This window comes from Dendropsophus ebraccatus, chromosome 4 (genome assembly GCF_027789765.1).
Source record: "Dendropsophus ebraccatus isolate aDenEbr1 chromosome 4, aDenEbr1.pat, whole genome shotgun sequence".
Classification (NCBI taxonomy): domain Eukaryota; kingdom Metazoa; phylum Chordata; class Amphibia; order Anura; family Hylidae; genus Dendropsophus; species Dendropsophus ebraccatus.
The window spans coordinates 109688329-109708478 of NC_091457.1; the positions used below are offsets into that span (position 1 = coordinate 109688329).

General features: G+C 42.3%; 1 protein-coding gene across 8 annotated transcripts in view; it reads left to right on the plus strand.

Annotated features, from left to right (window-relative positions):
* The window catches only part of GRIP2 (glutamate receptor interacting protein 2), a 257423-nt gene that overhangs the window by 155652 nt on the left and 81621 nt on the right, over nucleotides 1–20150 (plus strand). The window contains exon 1 of one of the 8 annotated variants that reach the window (XM_069966698.1): nucleotides 13220–13295. The exons of the other annotated variants lie outside the window; for them this stretch is intronic. Coding sequence (XP_069822799.1) covers nucleotides 13220–13295 — 76 coding nt within the window. Of the gene's footprint in view, nucleotides 1–13219; nucleotides 13296–20150 lie in introns of those variants that run through there. 8 annotated transcript variants of the gene reach the window in all.

Genomic DNA, 20150 nt, shown 5'->3' on the forward strand with positions numbered 1-20150 from the left:
TCGGATTCCGTGGACTACGTCGATGACCAGCGTTTTTTTAATGTTTTTTTTTTAATAAAATGGTCAATGAGGGGTGTGGGGGTGTTTTTATTTGAATAAAAATTTTTTTTAACTTGTGTCTTGTCTTTATTTCTTTACTTTATAGACTTAGTAGTGGAAGCCGTCTAAAAGACGGAATCCATTACTAAGTTGGGGCCTAGTGTTAGCCGGTATAAAATGGCTAACACTAACCCCCCATTATTACCCCAGTACCCAATGCCACCAGGGGTACTGGGAAGAGCCGGGTGCCAGTGGTCCCGGAGCGTCAAAATTGGCGCTCCTGGACCGGGCGGCAGCAGGCTGGTAAGATTTAGGCTGGGGAGGGCCTAAACCAATGGCTCTTCCCACCCTGGTGTTACCAGGCTGCTGTCGTTTGGTTTTTAACCCGGCTGGTTATAAAAATAGGGGGGACCCTATGCGGGTTTTTTTTTTAAATAAATAAATAATTTAAAAAAACCGCATAGGGTTCCCCCTATTTTTATTACCAGCCGGGTTAAAAACCAAACGACAGCAGCCTGGTAACACCAGGGTGGGAAGAGCCATTGGTTTAGGCCCTCCCCAGCCTAAATCTTACCAGCCTGCTGCCGCCCGGTCCAGGAGCGCCAATTTTGACGCTCCGGGACCACTGGCACCCGGCTCTTCCCAGTACCCCTGGTGGCATTGGGTACTGGGGTAATAATGGGGGGTTAGTGTTAGCCATTTTATACTGGCTAACACTAGGCTCCGACTTAGTAATGGATTCCGTCTATTAGACGGCTTCCACTACTAAGTCTATAAAGTAAAGAAATAAAGACAAGACACAAGTTAAAAATTTTTTTTATTCAAATAAAAACACCCCCACACCCCTCATTGACCATTTTATTAAAAAAAAAACATTAAAAAAACACTGGTCATCGACGTAGTCCACGTAATCCACAGGATACCGATATCTGAAAAACAAAAAGGGAGAAACACACAAAAAACACACAAACAGGAGCACAACACCCATCATTGTGAGCGGTGTTGTGCACCTTACAGTATGCAGCATCTTTACAGATCGCTGCTTACAGTCTGGCCCCCAAGGGGTTAAGGGAGGATGTATTGCATCCCCCTTAACCCCTTGGGGGCCAGACTGATGGCAGACTGCACCCATCCCAGCAAGGAAGGGGTTAACTGACCCCCCCTTCCTTGCTGGGAGGGGTGCAGTGCTGGGGAGGGGGTGGGGAGAGCTCTATACTCACCCCGATATGTCCTCTTCGCTGGTCCGCAGCACAATGAAGTCACTGTGCTGCGGACCGGCTCATTATATGTGCGCTCAGCCGATCAGCCAATCAGCTGAGCGCACATATAATTCTAAATGTTTCTTCTAATAATGCTATTGTGATAACATAATTAGAAGAAACATTTGATGTTTTCATTAAAGTAAAGTGATGATTAGTACAGAATGCTCTATTGCCGGCAATATGAATTAACGGCTTATGGAGCTTCCTGTACTAATTAATATTTAATTAAGAAAACACATTTTCGATGAAATAAATTCAGTTTCGTTGGTCAATAATTTAATTCTAACGAATCCATCATTGTGCAATTAAATATACTGTCAAAAAATAAATATATATATAAATATACATTTATTTATATATCTATTTATTTTAACAGTATATTTAATTGCAAAATGATGGATTAGTTTAAATTTAATTAGTGAACAACGAAAGGCACTTTATTACAACGAAAATGTGTTTTATTATTTTAATATATTAACCATGAGAGACATCGGCATTAGTGCAGAGGATCGCAAACCCCGGTAATAGCAATTCATGTAAACTGTGTTCCCTGCTTTCCCGGATGCATCCAGAGGTGTTTGCATCACTTTCTTAAGATTTTATTTGTTATTTTTAGTTGAACCAGATTTCCAAGTAAATGACCGTATGTTTTGAGCCACATGTCTATTTTTTCCCACGGCCGGAGTTTCATCCGCACATTTACAGCCGCATAAAAAATACAGCCGCACAGTTACATAGTGTGAACCTAGCCATAGGATGTCTCCATGGTTTCCAGGACTCCCTAAGGTTGAATCCAACTTCTTCAGCCACTGTATTCAAATGCCAGATTATCGGACTCGAGCATGTTTAAGTTGCTCTCATCACTACTACACACTCCAAATAGACTTCACACATAGAAAACACTACATACTCTATGCTTAGACACTTCACACAGCATACACTACACCTGGTATATGCACAGCATACACTATATAGCAAAGACATAACCTTACATATAATATATATATATATATATATATATATATATATACACATATATACACACACACACACACACACAACAAAAAACATAGCAACCCTATAGTAAAAGCTACAAAAGTGACTAGAGAGTCAATGGCTACTTGCTCTGTCAGTCCACTGTATTTAACTATATACTGTATACTTAACTATATTTAACTATAAGGGCCCATGAGGAGCCCTTATGGATAAATACATAGGTGCAGGAGCGGACTACCTTCTGCTTACCTTCCGCACTACAACCTGCCCATCTCAAAATTCGCCAGGTGTGGCCAACAACATAGTAAAATTTATAAATCTCTAGGTACAATATTCTAGATGCATATGTAAAAGAAACCCTCAGAGATGCAGAAGTACCTGCACTATTGCTACTGGGACTTCCGGGATAGGAAGGGTCTCTTTGTAGCGGGCCGGGTCGCAGCGGCGACCGCTGCGACCCTGGTAGCTACGCCACTGGTTATATTCTTGTACATAGGGGGCAGTATTATAGTAGTTATGTGAAAGGTAGATTAATCAGCACTCACCCGGTATCTTGAATGAGCTCACTTTATTCCATCTGCCACGGGTAGCGGGGAGGGAAAGGTGTGGACACGCACTGGACGCCGTTTCGGGGACACGCCCCCTTTGTCGACCAGTGCGCGTCCACACCTTTCCCTCTCCGCAACCCGTGGCAGACGGAATAAAGTGAGCTGATTCAAGATACCGGGTGAGTGCTGATTCATCTACCTTTCACACATTGTACCTCTGTCCTATTGTCCTGCACCCCCGGTCTTCAGCCGAATACGCCGCGGTGAACCCTGCACGCCTACCTCCGTAGATCCCTAGACACTGGAACACCGAAGGATGGTGCGGGTCAGCTGTATCTTTCCCTTGCATTATAGTAGTTATATTCTTGTACATAGGAGGCAGCATTATAGTAGTTATATTCTTGTACATAGGGACAGTAGTATAGTAGTTATACTCTTGTACATAGGTGACTGTATTATAGTATCTATATTCTTGTACATAGCGGGCAGTATTATAGTAATTATATCCTTGTACATAGGAGTATTATTATAGTAGTTATAGTCTTGTACATATGAGGCAGTATTATAGTAGTTATATTCGTGTACATAGGGGTCAGAATTACAGTAGTTATATTCTTGTACATAAAGGCAGTATTATAGAAGTCCTGTTGAACAGAGGGGTTGGTTTTTGTATAGTTATATTCTGCTTACGGGCTGTTGTATAGTATTATCTGCAGAACACCTGAATGGGTACAGAGAATGACAACCACTTTGGTGTGACAGAGATATTGTCACTTCCTCTCCACCACTCCTTGGCAGCACATACAGATACATTTCTCGCTAAGGAAGAACAATAAGTACAGAATGAAGCTCCTTCAGGGGTAAAAGTAATATGAAATCTTACCTTCATCCTGCTGTATGATGGGGGTGATGATTAAAAGAGGAAAGTACACAGAGTTATAAGTTATATTTTTCACTGGTGTTACTGGAGAAGTGTCACTTCATATAAAAGATGTCCAAAATCGTGCGCAGCTCCACAGACGAGCAGCTGAATTAATAAGAGGAATAAATAGAAGGCATTAATTCTGAGGATGGGCTGTCAGGCCTGGATTTATACTGGAGATGAGATCCTGCAGTGAGATGGGATCAGCCTGTATCACACGTCATGGCTGTCAAACTCCAAATCATCCTTCATAAGTCAGAGTCATGGATTCTACGTCTACCTGTACATATACTGTCACTATTGGTCCATGGCTTAACAGGCACATAGGATTATTTTTACTATACTATAGGAGTGCGGTAAATGTGGATCACTCAGTGGTCTATTTCTATCCTGTTTCCAGGAATATTGGCTACTTGTCTGATCTCATGTAGCCTTCTGTAAGGCTAGGAGGTGCCATCCAGGTGGGCAGAGGGGAGGGGATGGGATGCACTTATCCCATGTGGGAAAACTGCTGGGGCACTTGGGTTGCCACTGCTATTTGGACCCTGTTTGGGGGGACATTTGGGGACACTGGCTAACTTTTTTATATGGACACAATTGATGAAGTAATGGGAGGCAGATGCTCCTTGGTGTTGGCACTTTGCATTTCCAGAAAAGGGATGGGGAACTTTCAGCCCTTCAGCTGTTGCAAAACTACTACTCCCATCATGCTTGAATGGCCAAAGGCTGTCCAGGCATGTTGGGAATTGTAGTTTTGCAACACCTGGAGGGCCGAAGGTTCCCCATCCCTACTCTAGAGTCTATTGTACAATGACATTCAGTAGTGTTTCATATTGAGAGTTGTATTTATTTATTGTAGGCTTTGATGTATTCTACAGGGCACAGGCTAGTAGGCTACTTATATCTAGTGTTGTACTGTGTGTACCTGCTCGGCTGAAAGCAATGCATCTCCCCTCGTGTGTCAGCTCACATGTAGCCGTGATGATGATCTGATTGGATGGATTACTGACCTGTAGATATTGCTTACAATAAACTGAACAGACGTGTGCACCGCATTCCCAGCTCCTGCTAAAAGTGTCACAATCTATAAATGTTAAAGCCAATGTTACACAACATATAAAAACAACATAAAAGTAAAACAAACTAAAGGGTATGCAGCCTCCCTGCTTTTTTTTTTACCAGGCATGGACGTTATGCATTTATATTGATATCACATACACAATACAGTGCTGAAATAATTTGACAGTAGAATTTAATGCTGCCTACTTGGGAGTCTTCTGGTGTATAGTAAGTACAGCTTTCCATTTTTATTGCAAGTTTTTTCTTTTCTTGCTGGGGGGGGGGGGGGTGTTGAAATCCACATCTTCTAAGCTGATCTTTGATTTAAAGGGTTAATTAATTTTTTTTCCCTATAAGAGAAAGTGGCGCCTCTCTGGGGACTTAGTGCAGCATAATCTCGTCGGTGCGTTCTGTGTGGTTGGTGAAGGCTTCAAAGGAACAGCTTAATTAGCAGAGAAATCCGGCGCTTTTTTATGTTGACATTAATAATAAAAAAAATTTAACTCTGCCGCCCGTGTGTGTTTTAATTGCTGCTTACGAGGCCCTCAGTGCATCCGATGAGATCTTGAAAAGAAAATTTGGAATCTGCATTTTGCATATAAATGCAGCCGAGATGGGATGGGTTTACCTCCAGAGAATCCAGAGATCGCTGCAGGGTTAATGTTTGCAGTGTTAAACACCCCCCTCCTAGCATCAAACGTCATGACGTTGGAAGGATTCAGAAAACCAACTTTTTAGATAAACTTTTTTTTGCCTTTTTTTCCCCCAACTTATTTGAGTAACCTAATTTTCTGTATTGGGGAATTGCGCAACTATCATTCCCATAATATATAAGTATTACTCTGTATGAGCTGGGGCAGTGCAAAAGAACAGCAGGAAAACTAAGGCAACTTTCCTGTCTTAAAGGGAAGACTTGTTTTTACTATTTAGATCCACATACTTTTAATGATTGTCATCATTTTTTGTACATTATTATGGAGACAGTCATCCTGCCTGAGCTTTTTTTTAACAGCATTTAGGGACATATTTTACAGCGACCCTCATTGATATAGGCACAGCGAACATCTACAGAGCCTGTTCTTTGTATGGGACACATTTGTGAGCATGCACCATGACATCTGTGACCTGTGCAAATATTATTCTACAGAGAGGGGGAGGCTGGCCCTATATTCATTGCTGTCTACTGGTGTCAAGTTTTGCTGTAGCTTTCTAGCGGCCCCCTATGTTTCATTACAGACAGGACGACTCAGCTTAGTTTGAAGCCTAGTAGTCAAAATGAAAACTGCAAGATTTCAGGATTATCGATAGTAAATGGAATCACCAAAAATCCTTAAATAATGTATTTGCCATCATAACCTGATTTAAATAATAGAGCATTTTCTAACGACAAATTCCCTATAAGGCCCTTTTACGTAGGCCAAGCAGGTCCCTATAATGAGTGTTGATCTCGTTGATTGGTGCTCATTCAATAAGCCTTCACATTATTGGCCGCACATCACCCATTTGCTGACGAACAAGTGTTTTCTCATTGGTCTGCATATCGCCCACCCTCTTACTTAAGCCAGTTATCGGAAGAAGCATTTTTATGCTCTATTTCTATTTGGATGATAACCAACATGTGCAAAAGGCTCTTTTCACACTATCCATTGGGGGTATAAGTCCCTGAAATAAATATTGGAAGTTAAATGTTGGTATGTATGCAATTATATAGGCATATTAATAGACAAATACATTAGATTACTGATATTGGGGGCCCCTTCCCCTACAGTCAGCTGTTAAATGGGTATTCAGGCTAATACCTTTTTATTATAACTTGGTTAAAGAAAATAAATATGGTATATATTTTTGTTTTTACCTTGACTGGCAGCAGTAAGAGGCAACACAGCCCTCTGCTGTCACCATTGGCGGTATTGAGAAATGCAGGTCGCTGTTGCATGCTATTAAGTCTCCCATGATATCTATTGCAATGTATACCAGCATTAGACTAGTGGGAGCAGACTGTCACTATTGTCCGCAGCGTTACTGACGCACTCTGCTTCCCCAAGTCTAGTGTCTACTCTAATGCTAATATGTATTACAGTAGTCTTAATTCTAATATGTAGCAATATGTATTGTTCCAGGACCAGGAATTGTGTTGCCCCGCAGTTCCCAATAAAGCCATTGATGGCAGCAGAAGGGCCCTGTTGCCCCTTAGGTGTCATGCACACATCCGTGATATACGCTCCGCAAGCTGACTGTATACCATGGACTGCACTCTTGATATTATCATTTGTTACAATGCCGGGCACTCTGAGACAGTTAAAGCTCCGCTCTCCGGTATTTACCAATCCTTGTCATTTCAGCAGTATAGAACTTTAGCTGTTTCAGAGCTGCTGCCATGTCAATTCAATTTTTTTTTTACATTTTCTTTAATAGAGTTATCTTACAAATGTAAATCCCTTTATGAAAGAAATGTTTAAAAATTATTATTATTATTTTGTTAAAACAATTATTATTATTATTAGAATAAGTGCAAAATCATTACAGAGTGCCCAATTGATTTCAGTCTCCTTTGGTGGGCCTATTAAAGAAAGGGTTTTGGTGATCCCAGTTAGGATACTCTTCACCCTATAGCCTTAATGGGTTTATCCAGGTTGTGAAAAACTAGGCTGCTTTCCTCTAGAAACAGCATAACTGCTGACTTGTTTGGGTATGGATTTTACAGCTCTGTTCCATTGAAGTGAACAGAGCTGAATTGTAATACCACACACAACCTGGGGACAGGGATGACACTGTGTTTGCAAGGAAGTAGCAGGGTTTTTTCTTATCCTGGATAACCCCTTTAAAATGGCGTAATACAGCATTGAAAGGAGACTGCGTGCCAGTCTCATAGTCCGTTGCAAACATCTTTGAAGTTGTTGTAATGCCATGACCTCACCACACCACCAGCCGTAACAAAGTGTCCATCATTACTATGAAATCCACAATTCTTACATATATAAATGCCCTACATAAAAAATAAAACCGTATATTAATGTGATTTCAGACCATGCTGCCATGTCCACCTACCTGTGTTGTCATTTAGATGCTGTTTCTTTTCTCCTCGGCACTGAGCTGACTCTGTAGTGAAAATACATTGAGGAACATGCAGGACGCCGGGCCAGATTTTGCGGGTGATTTGTGAGGTCTGAGCTCTGGGATATTACTACAGGTGGAGATGGTCAGAGAGTCAGGACACACAGCTTGGTCAATGTGATCTGTAATGTGAAGCCCAGGAAATGCATATTCTAACAACATTTATGAAATGGAAGTCAAGGAAAGGTCAGAGCGCCCCTTTATTATAATAAGTGTATTGGGGAGCATTCACTCCTGTAACCTCACCTAGAAATTCCAGTAGGTAGAAGGATTTCTGCTTTGTCAGATCTGCTATACAGGGCAGAGGGGTGAAACTAAGCAGCGTCTGGAGACTGGTGTTTACACGGAGCGATAATTTGCCCAATCGATTGTTTAACGATTTTGAAGCAACGATTTGGTTTTTATAACGTTCAGCGGTTAGACAAATAAATAGTTAGAAAAATTGTTTGAAAATTCGTAAGAAAAATTGTTATTGCGATTGTTTTTAAGATCGCTTAAGCCCATCTTTTACATAGGGTAAATCAGTGAAAGACTCGAAGTGATCTGCGAATTTTCAGCAAACGACTATTTAAGGACATGTTGAAAGATCAAAATAAACGATTTCTCGCTCGCCGTTTGATCGTTTACACAGTACGATTATGGCTCAAATGCGATAATTTATGCAAAAATTAAAACAATAATCGTTCGTGTAAACGCAGCATTAGGGGGCCTTTACACAGAGAGATTGATCTGACAGATTTTTGAAGCCAAAGCCAGGAATGGACTATAAACAGGTAACAGGTCATAAAGGAAAGACTGAGATTTTTTCCTGTTTTCAAATCTATTCCTGGCTTTGACTTAAAAAATCTGACAGACAAACCTCTCAGTATAAAGGCACCCTAAGCTGGATGTTAACCCTTTAGGGAAACAGTAAACATTAGCACCCACCATTGTCATTTAATTTTCTAGGCCAAATCATTTAGGCTGGCATCACACACAGCTTTTGGAATACCTTCCACTGTTATTTTTATTCAGCAGATTTGCTGTGTCAGCACAGTAGCGTGAAGGTTTAAACCAAATTTACCATCAGGGACATCACTTTTTAAAATATTTTTTTACATTAGCCGCATCACAGAGGGGAGGGGATATAGTCACACCGGGGGGCCTCTTCCAGTGAAGAGGGCAGGGGCCAGGCTGATGCACAGCAAAAGTATGGCGACGAGCATGGGAACAAGGCAGCGTTTAGAAAAAAAAAAAAAGGCTGTGCCACCGGGATCCACGTGTTGGCGCCGTTAGGCTTATGTCAATTTAGGGACTTTGGTCCTGGCCTTGACCACAAGTCAAGTCACAGATTCATAGACAGGCTGGGACATGTGTTCGGAATATGGACCCAAAAAGACCCATGTAATATAGTAATTTGTGGGGAATGTGAGGTTACTTAATGTAACATCAGGCCTGGGCTGAAGCACTGGAGGCGAGAGTTTCCTGCCACTGGTTCAGCACGGGCCTGATGGTACATTCACTTTAAAATCACATCCACATTGTTTCTACTGTAAACATAGAAACCCCCAGTGAATACCCCACATGTGGGCATGCCATAATAGTTATTTCAGTTAAGAGTGACCACTCATATTCAGCCACCTCTCCACTGACGCTGGGATCAGCCCCTGGAACCACAGACTATGACAACTGAGGGGTCACAGTCACTCCCTGCACCAGTCTGTTATCCCATTATGATAATGACTTCTGCATTTCCTTGATGAATTTTGACCTTATTGTAGAAACTTTCCTCCAGTCTGTCTTTAGTTTCTGTCATTTGTGATTGTTGGAAATGGAAAAGGCAAACAGATAATTTACAGCAGATTTTTTCTGCCTTTCTGCCAAACTTCATTACACAGAGAGTGGAGCTGTGCTCGGCTCTGACAGTGCGCTCTCCGCTAATTCATGCAGATTTTCTGCCGTTCAAAGTCAGTTAAGACATCCGGCCAACAGATACTTAGGTTACAGGCTAAACCCAAGATGACAGATGGGGGGTAATGTGTACAGAGAGGGAGCTCCAAATTAACAACAGTGGACACACTTTGGGCTGGGTTCACACTACGTATATTTCAGATATTTCAGTCAGTATTGTGGTCCTCATATTGCAACCAAAATCAGGAGTGGATTAAAAACACAGAAAGGCTCTGTTCACACAATGTTGAAATTGAGTGGATGGCCGTCATATAACAGTAAATAACTGCCATTATTTCAATATAACAGCCGTTGTTTTAAAATAACAGCAATTTGCCATTAAATGGCGGCCATCCACTCAATTTCAACATTGTGTGAACAGATCCTTTCTGTGTTTTTAATCCACTCCTGGTTTTGGTTGCAATATGAGGACCACTATACTGACTGAAATATACGTAGTGTGAACCCAGCCTTACAGTGTAGGGCTATGTTCACACACATTATTTTTGCTCAGTATTTTGGTCCTCATATTGCAAACAAAACCAGGAGTGGATTGAAAACACAGGCTATGCTCACACACTGTTGAAATTTAGTGGATGGCCGTCATTTTATGAAAAATAATGGCCGTTATTTCATAACAACGGCCGATGTTTTAAAATAATGTGGTATCCTACCATGGGTGTTTCAGTTATATACACCCTTCTTAAAAGTCTGTACTTATTGTACTTGTGTGGTGATGAAAGCAGTACTAAAGTTTCGCCACTAGATGTCACTGTGTTTATATATGTGTATTTGGAAGCTGCACAGCTGAAGCATATAAGGGGTAATATTTCTTTATGTGTTACATGAATCTTTAGACCAGTACAAATCTGTTTTTCTTCTCTCCTATCAACTCCCTTCTTATTTCTTCTGTTGCACTCTTCAACCACTCACAGCGCACGTTAGTTACGCTGGGGAAGTAAGTCACGTGGGAGACAGGAAGAGTAAGTCAGTCTTAGCTAGAACCTCGTATGGGTAGGAAGCAAGACAGTACTCAGCTCACAGTTACTTGCCAGTAACGCTATACAGCACTATGCACTCCTCTTAGGAAAGGACAAGCCAGAGAAAACCTCAACCCACACCGTGGACTAGGAGAAGTAACAGAACAGGACAGCATCCACAGGAGTGGTGTCAGACTTCACCACCTAGCAAGTGACCGGACGATCCTCTGATATAACCACACACCGGGGGCTTACCTATAACACCACAATAACGCCAATTATTTGCCATTAAATGACGGCCATCCACTAAATTACAACAGTGTTTGAACATAGCCTTTCTGTGTTTTCAATCCACTCCTGGTTTTGTTTGCAATATGAGGACCAAAATATGTATGTGCCTCCATATGTACTTTTAGAGCATATCAATACAAAGCATACCATTAATATGTAGCTGAAACCCCATCCCACTCAAATCCATTCACTCACTGGATTACTCCCCCCCCCCCCCCCATACATGCAGTGGATCACCTCCCCCCATACATGCAGTGGGTTACTCCCCCCCCCCCCCCATACATGTGGATTTCATCTTTTTCAATCCATAGTTAACCGGAACTCCAGGTAGAGGTTAAAAAAAATGAAACTTCTGCAGAAGCATAAAGCATTACTTACCTATCTATTCCAGTTTTGAAACTACCAAAAATCCATTTGTTTTGAGGGGTTTTGTCCTGTTTTGTCCTGTTTTGAACAGTACACTGTATTCTCTATCTGTAACACCACACAGCACTCTGTATTCTCTACCTGTAACACCACACAGTACATTGTATTCTCTACCTGTAACACCACACAGCACTCTGTATTCTCTACCTGTAACACCACACAGCATGCTGTATTCTCTACCTGCAACACCACACAGCACGCTGTATTCTCTACCTGTAACACCACACAGCACGCTGTATTCTCTACCTGTAACACCACACAGCACGCTGTATTCTCTACCTGTAACACCACACAGCACTCTGTATTCTCTACCTGTAACACCACACAGCACTCTGTATTCTCTACCTGTAACACCACACAGTACATTGTATTCTCTACCTGTAACACCACACAGCACTCTGTATTCTCTACCTGTAACACCACACAGCATGCTGTATTCTCTACCTGCAACACCACACAGCACGCTGTATTCTCTACCTGTAACACCACACAGCACGCTGTATTCTCTACCTGTAACACCACACAGCACGCTGTATTCTCTACCTGTAACACCACACAGCACTCTGTATTCTCTACCTGTAACACCACACAGCACGCTGTATTCTCTACCTGTAACACCACACAGCGCTGTATTCTCTACCTGTAACACCACACAGTACATTGTATTCTCTACCTGTAACACCACACAGCACTCTGTATTCTCTACCTGTAACACCACACAGCATGCTGTATTCTCTACCTGCAACACCACACAGCGCGCTGTATTCTCTACCTGTAACCACACAGCACACTGTATTCTCTATCTGTAACACCACACAGCACGCTGTATTCTCTACCTGTAACACCACACAGCACACTGTATTCTCTATCTGTAACACCACACAGTACACTGTATTCTCTACCTGTAATACCACACAGCACACTGTATTCTCTATCTGTAACGCTGATATTGGAATAAAGTAAAGAACTTTTTGATTTTTTTTTTCTTTTAATTATCACACACATATTATGATCAAGCATCTGTTATTTTTTAAGTTGAGACCCACAATAGGGCTCTGATACTCTCTGCCATTTAGCATCATTTACATGTGTTACTGCATAATTTTTGTGAATACGCTGCAGTACTACAATGACACTCCAACATGTGTGAACATAGCCCTAATTTCTCTGCACAATTAGGCTGCATTCCCACGTTCCGTGATCCTGACGGATCACGGATGTGGAATGCATGTACCGGAGTCCCCCCGCACCCGGACAGCATCTGTAATTAGATGCTGGGAGCGGGGGAGACTGTATTCATAAGCGCCGCGCTGTAGTAACAGCACCGCACGGCTGATTCAGTACAGCACGGCGCTTATGAATACAGTCTCCCCCGCTCCCAGCATCTAATTACAGATGCTGTCCGGGTGCGGGGGACTCCGGTACATGCATTCCACGTCCGTGATCCGTCAGGATCACGGAACGTGGGAATGCAGCCTTACAGATATCAGTGCAGCAGCTGCTTCAGCAGCCTCCCGTGCAGCAGCCTCCCGTGACATCACACCCTGCCCCCTGTCTGCATCATCAGCCTGATCTCAGCAAACACACACAATGTGAGACAGAGACATGGAATATTTGTCTCCTAAGGGGGGAGAGCAGAAGGAGCAGAAGACAATGTGGATTTGCACAGATGCCATTTATCTATCACTTTTTCTATCAGCTACCAGTGTGACAGAAACGCACAGATATGGTAATGCATTGTATAGACACATCTATATAACTTTTAATGTACTTTTAATAGAAAACAAGTTCCCCTTTAACCTATCCCAAAGATGTTGGTCGTCCACACCAAACCTAGCAAAGTATATGGGAACGTTTCACTGGTCCCAGAGGCATTGCCTGCAGTCTGCAGATATGGGAGAGGACCCCCCTAAACTGTTGCTACACAATGATTATACAAGGGAAAATTTATCAAACATGGTGTAAAGTGAAACTGGCTCAGTTGCCCCTAGCAACCAATCAGATCCCTCTTTCATTTTCCAAAGAGTCTGTGAGAAATGAAAAGTGGAATCTGATTGGTTGCTAGGGGCGACTGAGCCAGTTTCACTATACACGTTTGATAAATCTCCCCCATAGTTTTTAAATAAGTTTGTGAAGAATAAACCTAAGATCATATCTTCTCCACCAGACTTATGGAATGATACTGGCATAAAGTCCTGTCCCTGAGGGGCTCCTATGCCATGAATGTCCAGCCCATGAAGCTCTTGATGGTTTCTGTAAGCTCTGATTGACAACATTAGAGTAGTTTTAGGGATTGCAGAGGTACAAGTTGCACCCAGGCCCAAATACCTCTCTGCCACATAAGAATTTGCCAGTATTATAAATGGCACAAGATAAGTATGTGTCCTATCACAGTTCTTTTTTTTTTTTAAGGCTAAAGGTCTCTTACCCAGACTACTGCATCCGTTTGCCTGGTCTCTTCCAGTTGGAGGGGGTGCACATACTTTTGGATAGGTAGAGCAAAGCTCATGCTATACCACTATCCAAATTAAAGTAACAGTGATGCCCATGTAACAGTGCCTACCTACAATTTTCAGTCTTGACAACATTGGAAATATAGCACTAGGCATGAGCACACCTCCTGATCCAGCTTCATGTTCTGAACCCAGTCAAATGGATAATGTAGAGATGAGTCCCCTGTGTCCCATCTTGATTATGGTGATATTAAGAATTCAGTTCAACTGCATTGGATTTAATTTCCTGGAAGCCGAGTCCTGCGCTTTATTTGTAGATATAAATTGTATCGGGCAGTTCTGCGTCTCTATTCCATGCAATTGAACTATGAAAAATAATTAAAAAGACCAAGCTCATTGCTGCAGAGCTACAGTGGCTACTGCTGCTGGCATTTTACTGCCCTCTAGTGGCTGGGATTGGGTAAAGCACCAATAACATTCTGGAGGATGTTTATTTATCCTGTTGCATTTATATCTCCTGCATATTCCATAGCGTTGTACAGAGATTGTCACCATTTAGATCAGTCCCTGCTCCTGCTTTTAATGAAAATCTGCTCTGGTCTTCTGCCTTCTTCCCTCTGTGTTTAGCTTACAGAGCATTGCCTGTTCTGATCCATTTTTCATCTTGAGAAACTAAAACAAAATATTTTTGCAACTTGTAGTTGTACAATTAAGCTGGCTGGATTGTTCCCTTTTCATCAGGCACCCTGCTGGTGTTGCTTAGAACCACAAGTCCCAGTATACCACTATAACACCACTATAAACCCTAGTTATTTGGCACTTGGATCCGCAGTAAAAGCATAAATCTAACTTTAAACAATCATTGCCCAAATCATCTGCCATAGAACGTGGTGATGGAGTGAGACATTGGGGCTTTTACTCGTCTTAACCCTTTGTGAACATGCTTTGTTTTGAATCATCTGACAATGAAGGGGTTAAGTGGCACTTGTCTTATTGTTCTCGGCTGTTATGCCTCCGCAGCTCGTGACGAGAACATGTCAGCCCGGTGCATGTGTAATTAAGAAATCTCTTCTGATTAATGTGACAGGCCTATTATTAATCTGTCTAGTTTTTTTTTCTGAATTGTGAGATGTATTAAGTGAGCAGCTTCTAAAAATGATGCCGTACCCCTTCCTCCCCCTCCCCAAATGACTTCTGCTAGTGCTCATTATATATCTACATTAACAGATATTTACTACCTCCCCCCCATCCCGCTTCCAAATAATAGCTTCTTCCTCCAGAGCCAAGTACACACTGTGCTGTAATTCATCCCAGCCCTCGAAGCCAGTCACCGGTAGCAGAGTTCTCTTAGGCACAAAGTTTGTTAGCAATCCTGTACTTTCCCTGGCTTTCTGTATACACATATTCCAGACTGCAGCTGTAGGTCTTTAGTGTTAGAAGGAGAAGTTAGCTACTCCCTCACTCCCTGAAGTACTTCCCCATGCACTAATCCAATGCAGGACAATCTCATAGGTTTCAGGGTGAAGGCTCTGGACACATTCCTATCAATCAGATCATGTTATATATTTTACCGTCAGAGATCTAGTAATACATTATTCTGGTACAGTGTGATGGGCAAATTCATACGACTGACTGCCAGGGATAGCAGAGAAAGGGAGAAGAAACAGCTGGGTGGCAGAAAAAGCAGTCTATGAGGTCTAATATGGTGTCCATGAAGATCATCAGACCGATGGCTGAAGAATAAGCATTTGTAAACAGATAAGGCGTATAGACGGCGCAATACTCTCTTGATCTCATCTCCCTGCAGATCTGATGAAGAGAGCAGTGTGCTCTGGAAACACGTTATCTGCTTAAATAAAAAGATTATTCTTCAGACATTGATCTGATAATCTTCACAGATGTCTGATAGCTGGATCCAGCCGTAGGGATCAATGCTCAGGATATCAACTTCTACTTGCTGTGTGCACCTATCTAATGTTATGTGCACCTAATACTGACCTCTGGGAGATGTTTGGTTGTTGGTGAGCAAATTTATTACATACACTACCATTCTAAAGTGTGGGGTCACCCAAACAATTTTGTGTTTTCCATGAAAAGTCACACTTATTCACCACCATACGTTGTGAAATGAATAGAAACTAGAGTCAAAACATTGACAAGGTTTGGAATAATGATTTGTATTTGAAATAACATTGTTTTTACATCAAACTTTGCTTTCGTCAAAGAATCCTCCTTTTGCAGCAATTACAGCATTGCACACCTTTGGCATTCTAGCTATTAATCTGTTGAGGTAAGCTGGAGAAATTGCACCCCACGCTTCTAGAAGCAGCTCCCACAAGTTGGATTGGTTGGATGGGCACTTCTGGCGTACCATATGGTCAAGCTGCTCCCACAACAGCTCAATGGGGTTCAGATCTGGTGACTGCGCTGGCCACTCCATTACCGATAGAATACCAGCTGCCTGCTTCTGCTGTAAATAGTTCTTGCACAATTTGGAGGTGTGTTTAGGGTCATTGTCCTGTTGTAGGAGGAAATTGGCTCCAATCAAGCGCTGTCCACTGGGTATGACATGGCGTTGCAAAATTGAGTGATAGCCTTCCTTATTCAGAATCCCTTTTACCATGTACAAATCTCCCACCTTACCAGCACCAAAGCAACCCCGGACCATCACATCACCTCCACCATGCTTAACAGATGGCGTCAGGCATTCTTCCAGCATCTTTTCATTTGTTCTGCGTCTCACAAACGTTCTTCTTTGTGATCCAAACACCTCAAACTTGGATTCATCCGTCCACAACACTTTTTTCCAGTCTTCCTCTGTCCAATGTCTGTGTTCTTTTGCCCATCTTAATCTTTTTCTTTTATTGGCCAGTCTCAGATATGACTTTTTCTTTGCCACTCTGCCCTGAAGCCCAAAATCCTGCAGCTGCCTCTTCACTGTAGATGTTGACACTGGTGTTTTGCGGGTACTATTTAATGAAGATACCAGTTGGGGACCTGTGAGGTGTCTGTTTCTCAAACTAGAGACTCTAATGTGCTTATCTTCTTGCTTAGTTGTGCAACACGGCCTCCCACTCCATAGTCCTTGTAACTAGGGATGGTCCGAACCCGCCGAGGTTCGGGTTCGGCTGAACCTGAACGCTCGGCATCGGATTACCGCTGTCTGCCCGCTCCTTGCAGCGGGCGGATACAGCGGGAGGACCGCCTGGAAAACTGGGATACAGCCTATGACTATGGCTGTATCCCAGTTTTCCAGGCGTTCCTCCCACTGAATCCGCCTGCACGGAGCGGGCAGACAGCGGTAATCATTGCAGATGGTCTGGGTTCATACGAACTCCGTACGAACTCGGTTCGGACCATCCCTACTTGTAACACCTACATGTTTCGGGTTATGCGCCCTTATACGTGGCAAACAATCACTTGTTGAACACTAAATAACACTCAATAAAAAGAATACACGGAGATCACAAGACAAATGCTGCTTTTTCTCCGGGATACAATTAAAACAGGAAGTGGTCCATGCATCAAAGGATTTCTACAATAAATTCATCCATCCTAATATTGATAATAATAACAACATGTATTAAAACATAGGCTATGTGGTTTATGCTATCTCCCATCTAGCATAGATGCGAGTCAGCATATATCCCATTACAATCTACTAATACTTAAGAATTAGGTCTATCCTTAAGGCCCTACTCCACGCAACGATTATCAGCCGTATTCGGCCGATTATCTTCCCGTGGAATAGAAGGCAATGATCAGCCCACATTGCTTATGTCGGCTGATCGTTGCGTCGTTTGTCTTTCAAACATGTTGAAAAACAAACGACAGGGATTGCAGTGATCTGCTGCCACCTGCTCGCTGCTGCCGCGTCTAATAGCGGCGGCAGCGAGAGGGGAACGAGGAGCAAACGAGGGCTAATAGCACTCGTTTGCTCCTCATAGTCGCTCCTATGAATAGGGGCTTTAGATTCAGTTCGTTAGGTATTCTAGTAGCAAGAATAAACATCCAGTAAGAGTTTTCTTCTATGGTCTCCACCCCTTGCCAGTCTCGTGACCCTTTCAATGCCCATAACATGTAAAGTGTCTGAAGAACCTGCAGAGACATCATGAAAATGTTGCGCTAGCGTTGAGATATTTACAGTAGAACTATGCACGTCAGAAATATGTCTCCTAACGCGTTCTTTTATGCCAGTTGTACATCCCACATATTGTACTTAAGAGAAACAGATCGTTCATCTCAGGGAGACCAGCCAAACGATAGCACTGCCGGCTGCTAGTGAAAGCGCTTAATGCAGTGAAATCCTAGGTGCATTGCCCCCTGGAAAACATGAATATGCAAAAGAAGAGCCTGTGGAGCCGCATTCAAGAGTCTCGAAACACAGGACTAGCCAGATATCCCTCCGGGAAGGACCCAGCCAAGGGGTGGCTCCTGTTAGGAAACCATCAAAACCACCATGTTAAGTGGCCCCCAGTTTCGGGGTGTTGCCCCTCATCAGTGTGGAGCAGGATTCTGGGTAGGAGGGAGCAATGCCTAGTAGAGCCATAAGAGAAACAGATCGCTGATCTCAGGGAGACCAGCCAAACAATAACACTGCCAGCTGCTAGCGAGGCGCTCAATGCAGGGAAATCCTAAGTGCATTATGCCCTGGGAAACATAAATATGCAAAAGAAGAGCCTGTGGAGCATATTTCTGACGTGCATAGTTCTACTGTAAATTTCTCAACACTAACGCAACATTTTTGTGATGTCCATGCAGGTTCTACAGACATGTTACATGTTATGGGCATTGAAAGGCAAGGTGTGGAGACCATAGAAGAAAACTCATAAATCGGGAATCTTACTGGATGTTTATTCTATGTTAGATGCGAGATAGCATAAACCACATAGCCTATGTTTCAGTACATGTTATTATTATGATTAAGATGGATGAATTTATTGTAGAAATCCTTTGATGCATGGTCCATTTACTGTTTTAATTGTATCCCGGAGAAAAAACTGCATGTGTCATGATATCGTGGAGCCTTTTTATTGGAGTGTTTAACAAGTTATGGTATGCTACGTATAAGGGTGCATAGCCCAAAACATGTAGGTTTTACAAGGACTATGGAGTGCTTTTAATTGTATCTTCAATAAGCTTTGTTATACAAGAAACCAGATCAAGAGCTGGACATCCGTCTCCTGAATGGCTGCCGCCAACAGTGATACCGTGCACTGATCCGGTTTTCTGGGGAGAAGGGTGAGCTGTGCATTCATACTTTGAACTATGAGAGCTAATATGGCTGACAAAACTGGTGGCAACTAAGCTAAAAAGTGAGCGTCAGCTAGAGCTGGGTGACTTTATAGTAAGAGTTTTGAAATCTTGTCTTGAAAAAGCCTTTCCTCTTTCTACTCTTCGGATTCCCCCGAGAGGTTTGTATGACACAGTCCTGAAGTCTCATACCAGACTTTTCTAGGAGATCGAATCAACACTACTTCATTGGCTGATCTCACAGTTTTAACCAGCTAAAAAACCCATAACTATTTAGCCACATGTGTCCCTGCATGATAGGGGATGTTTGGCAGACCTACAATGCTAAAGAGCTTGCTTACTGTAGGCGTCAGTCCATGTAATAAGGCCCTAAATAAACCAGCGACTAATTGACCAGTTTTGTTTTTGGCTTCTCTAGTAACGAGTGAAGATACGGGTCATAATAGTATGAAACTGTAGAATATCTTTAAAAAAAAAAAAAAAAATATATATATATATATATATATATATATATATATATATATATATATATATATATTTTACAGATTGGGTGATGTGGTTTCTTTTCAGAAACATTCTGCAACAATCTCATGTAATTTTTGTTTCTGTTTCACGCCATTTTGAGATCTCTGCTTTATGTCAGTGAATGAGAACCTTCTGGTTTACATCCTGAATCTGCAGTCCTCTACTAACCTAGCCTTAGGAGGCATTTACACGTTTTGTTGTACTGATATGCTAAGTCAGTACAAAAGCAAAGAGATTTACACAGTTTCTAGCTCTTGGCATCATAATGAATAACGAAGCCCATTCCGTAGCACATTGTCCGTATTTACAGAACATGTGAATGCCCCCTTACAACTGTAGGCTTGTTACCATAC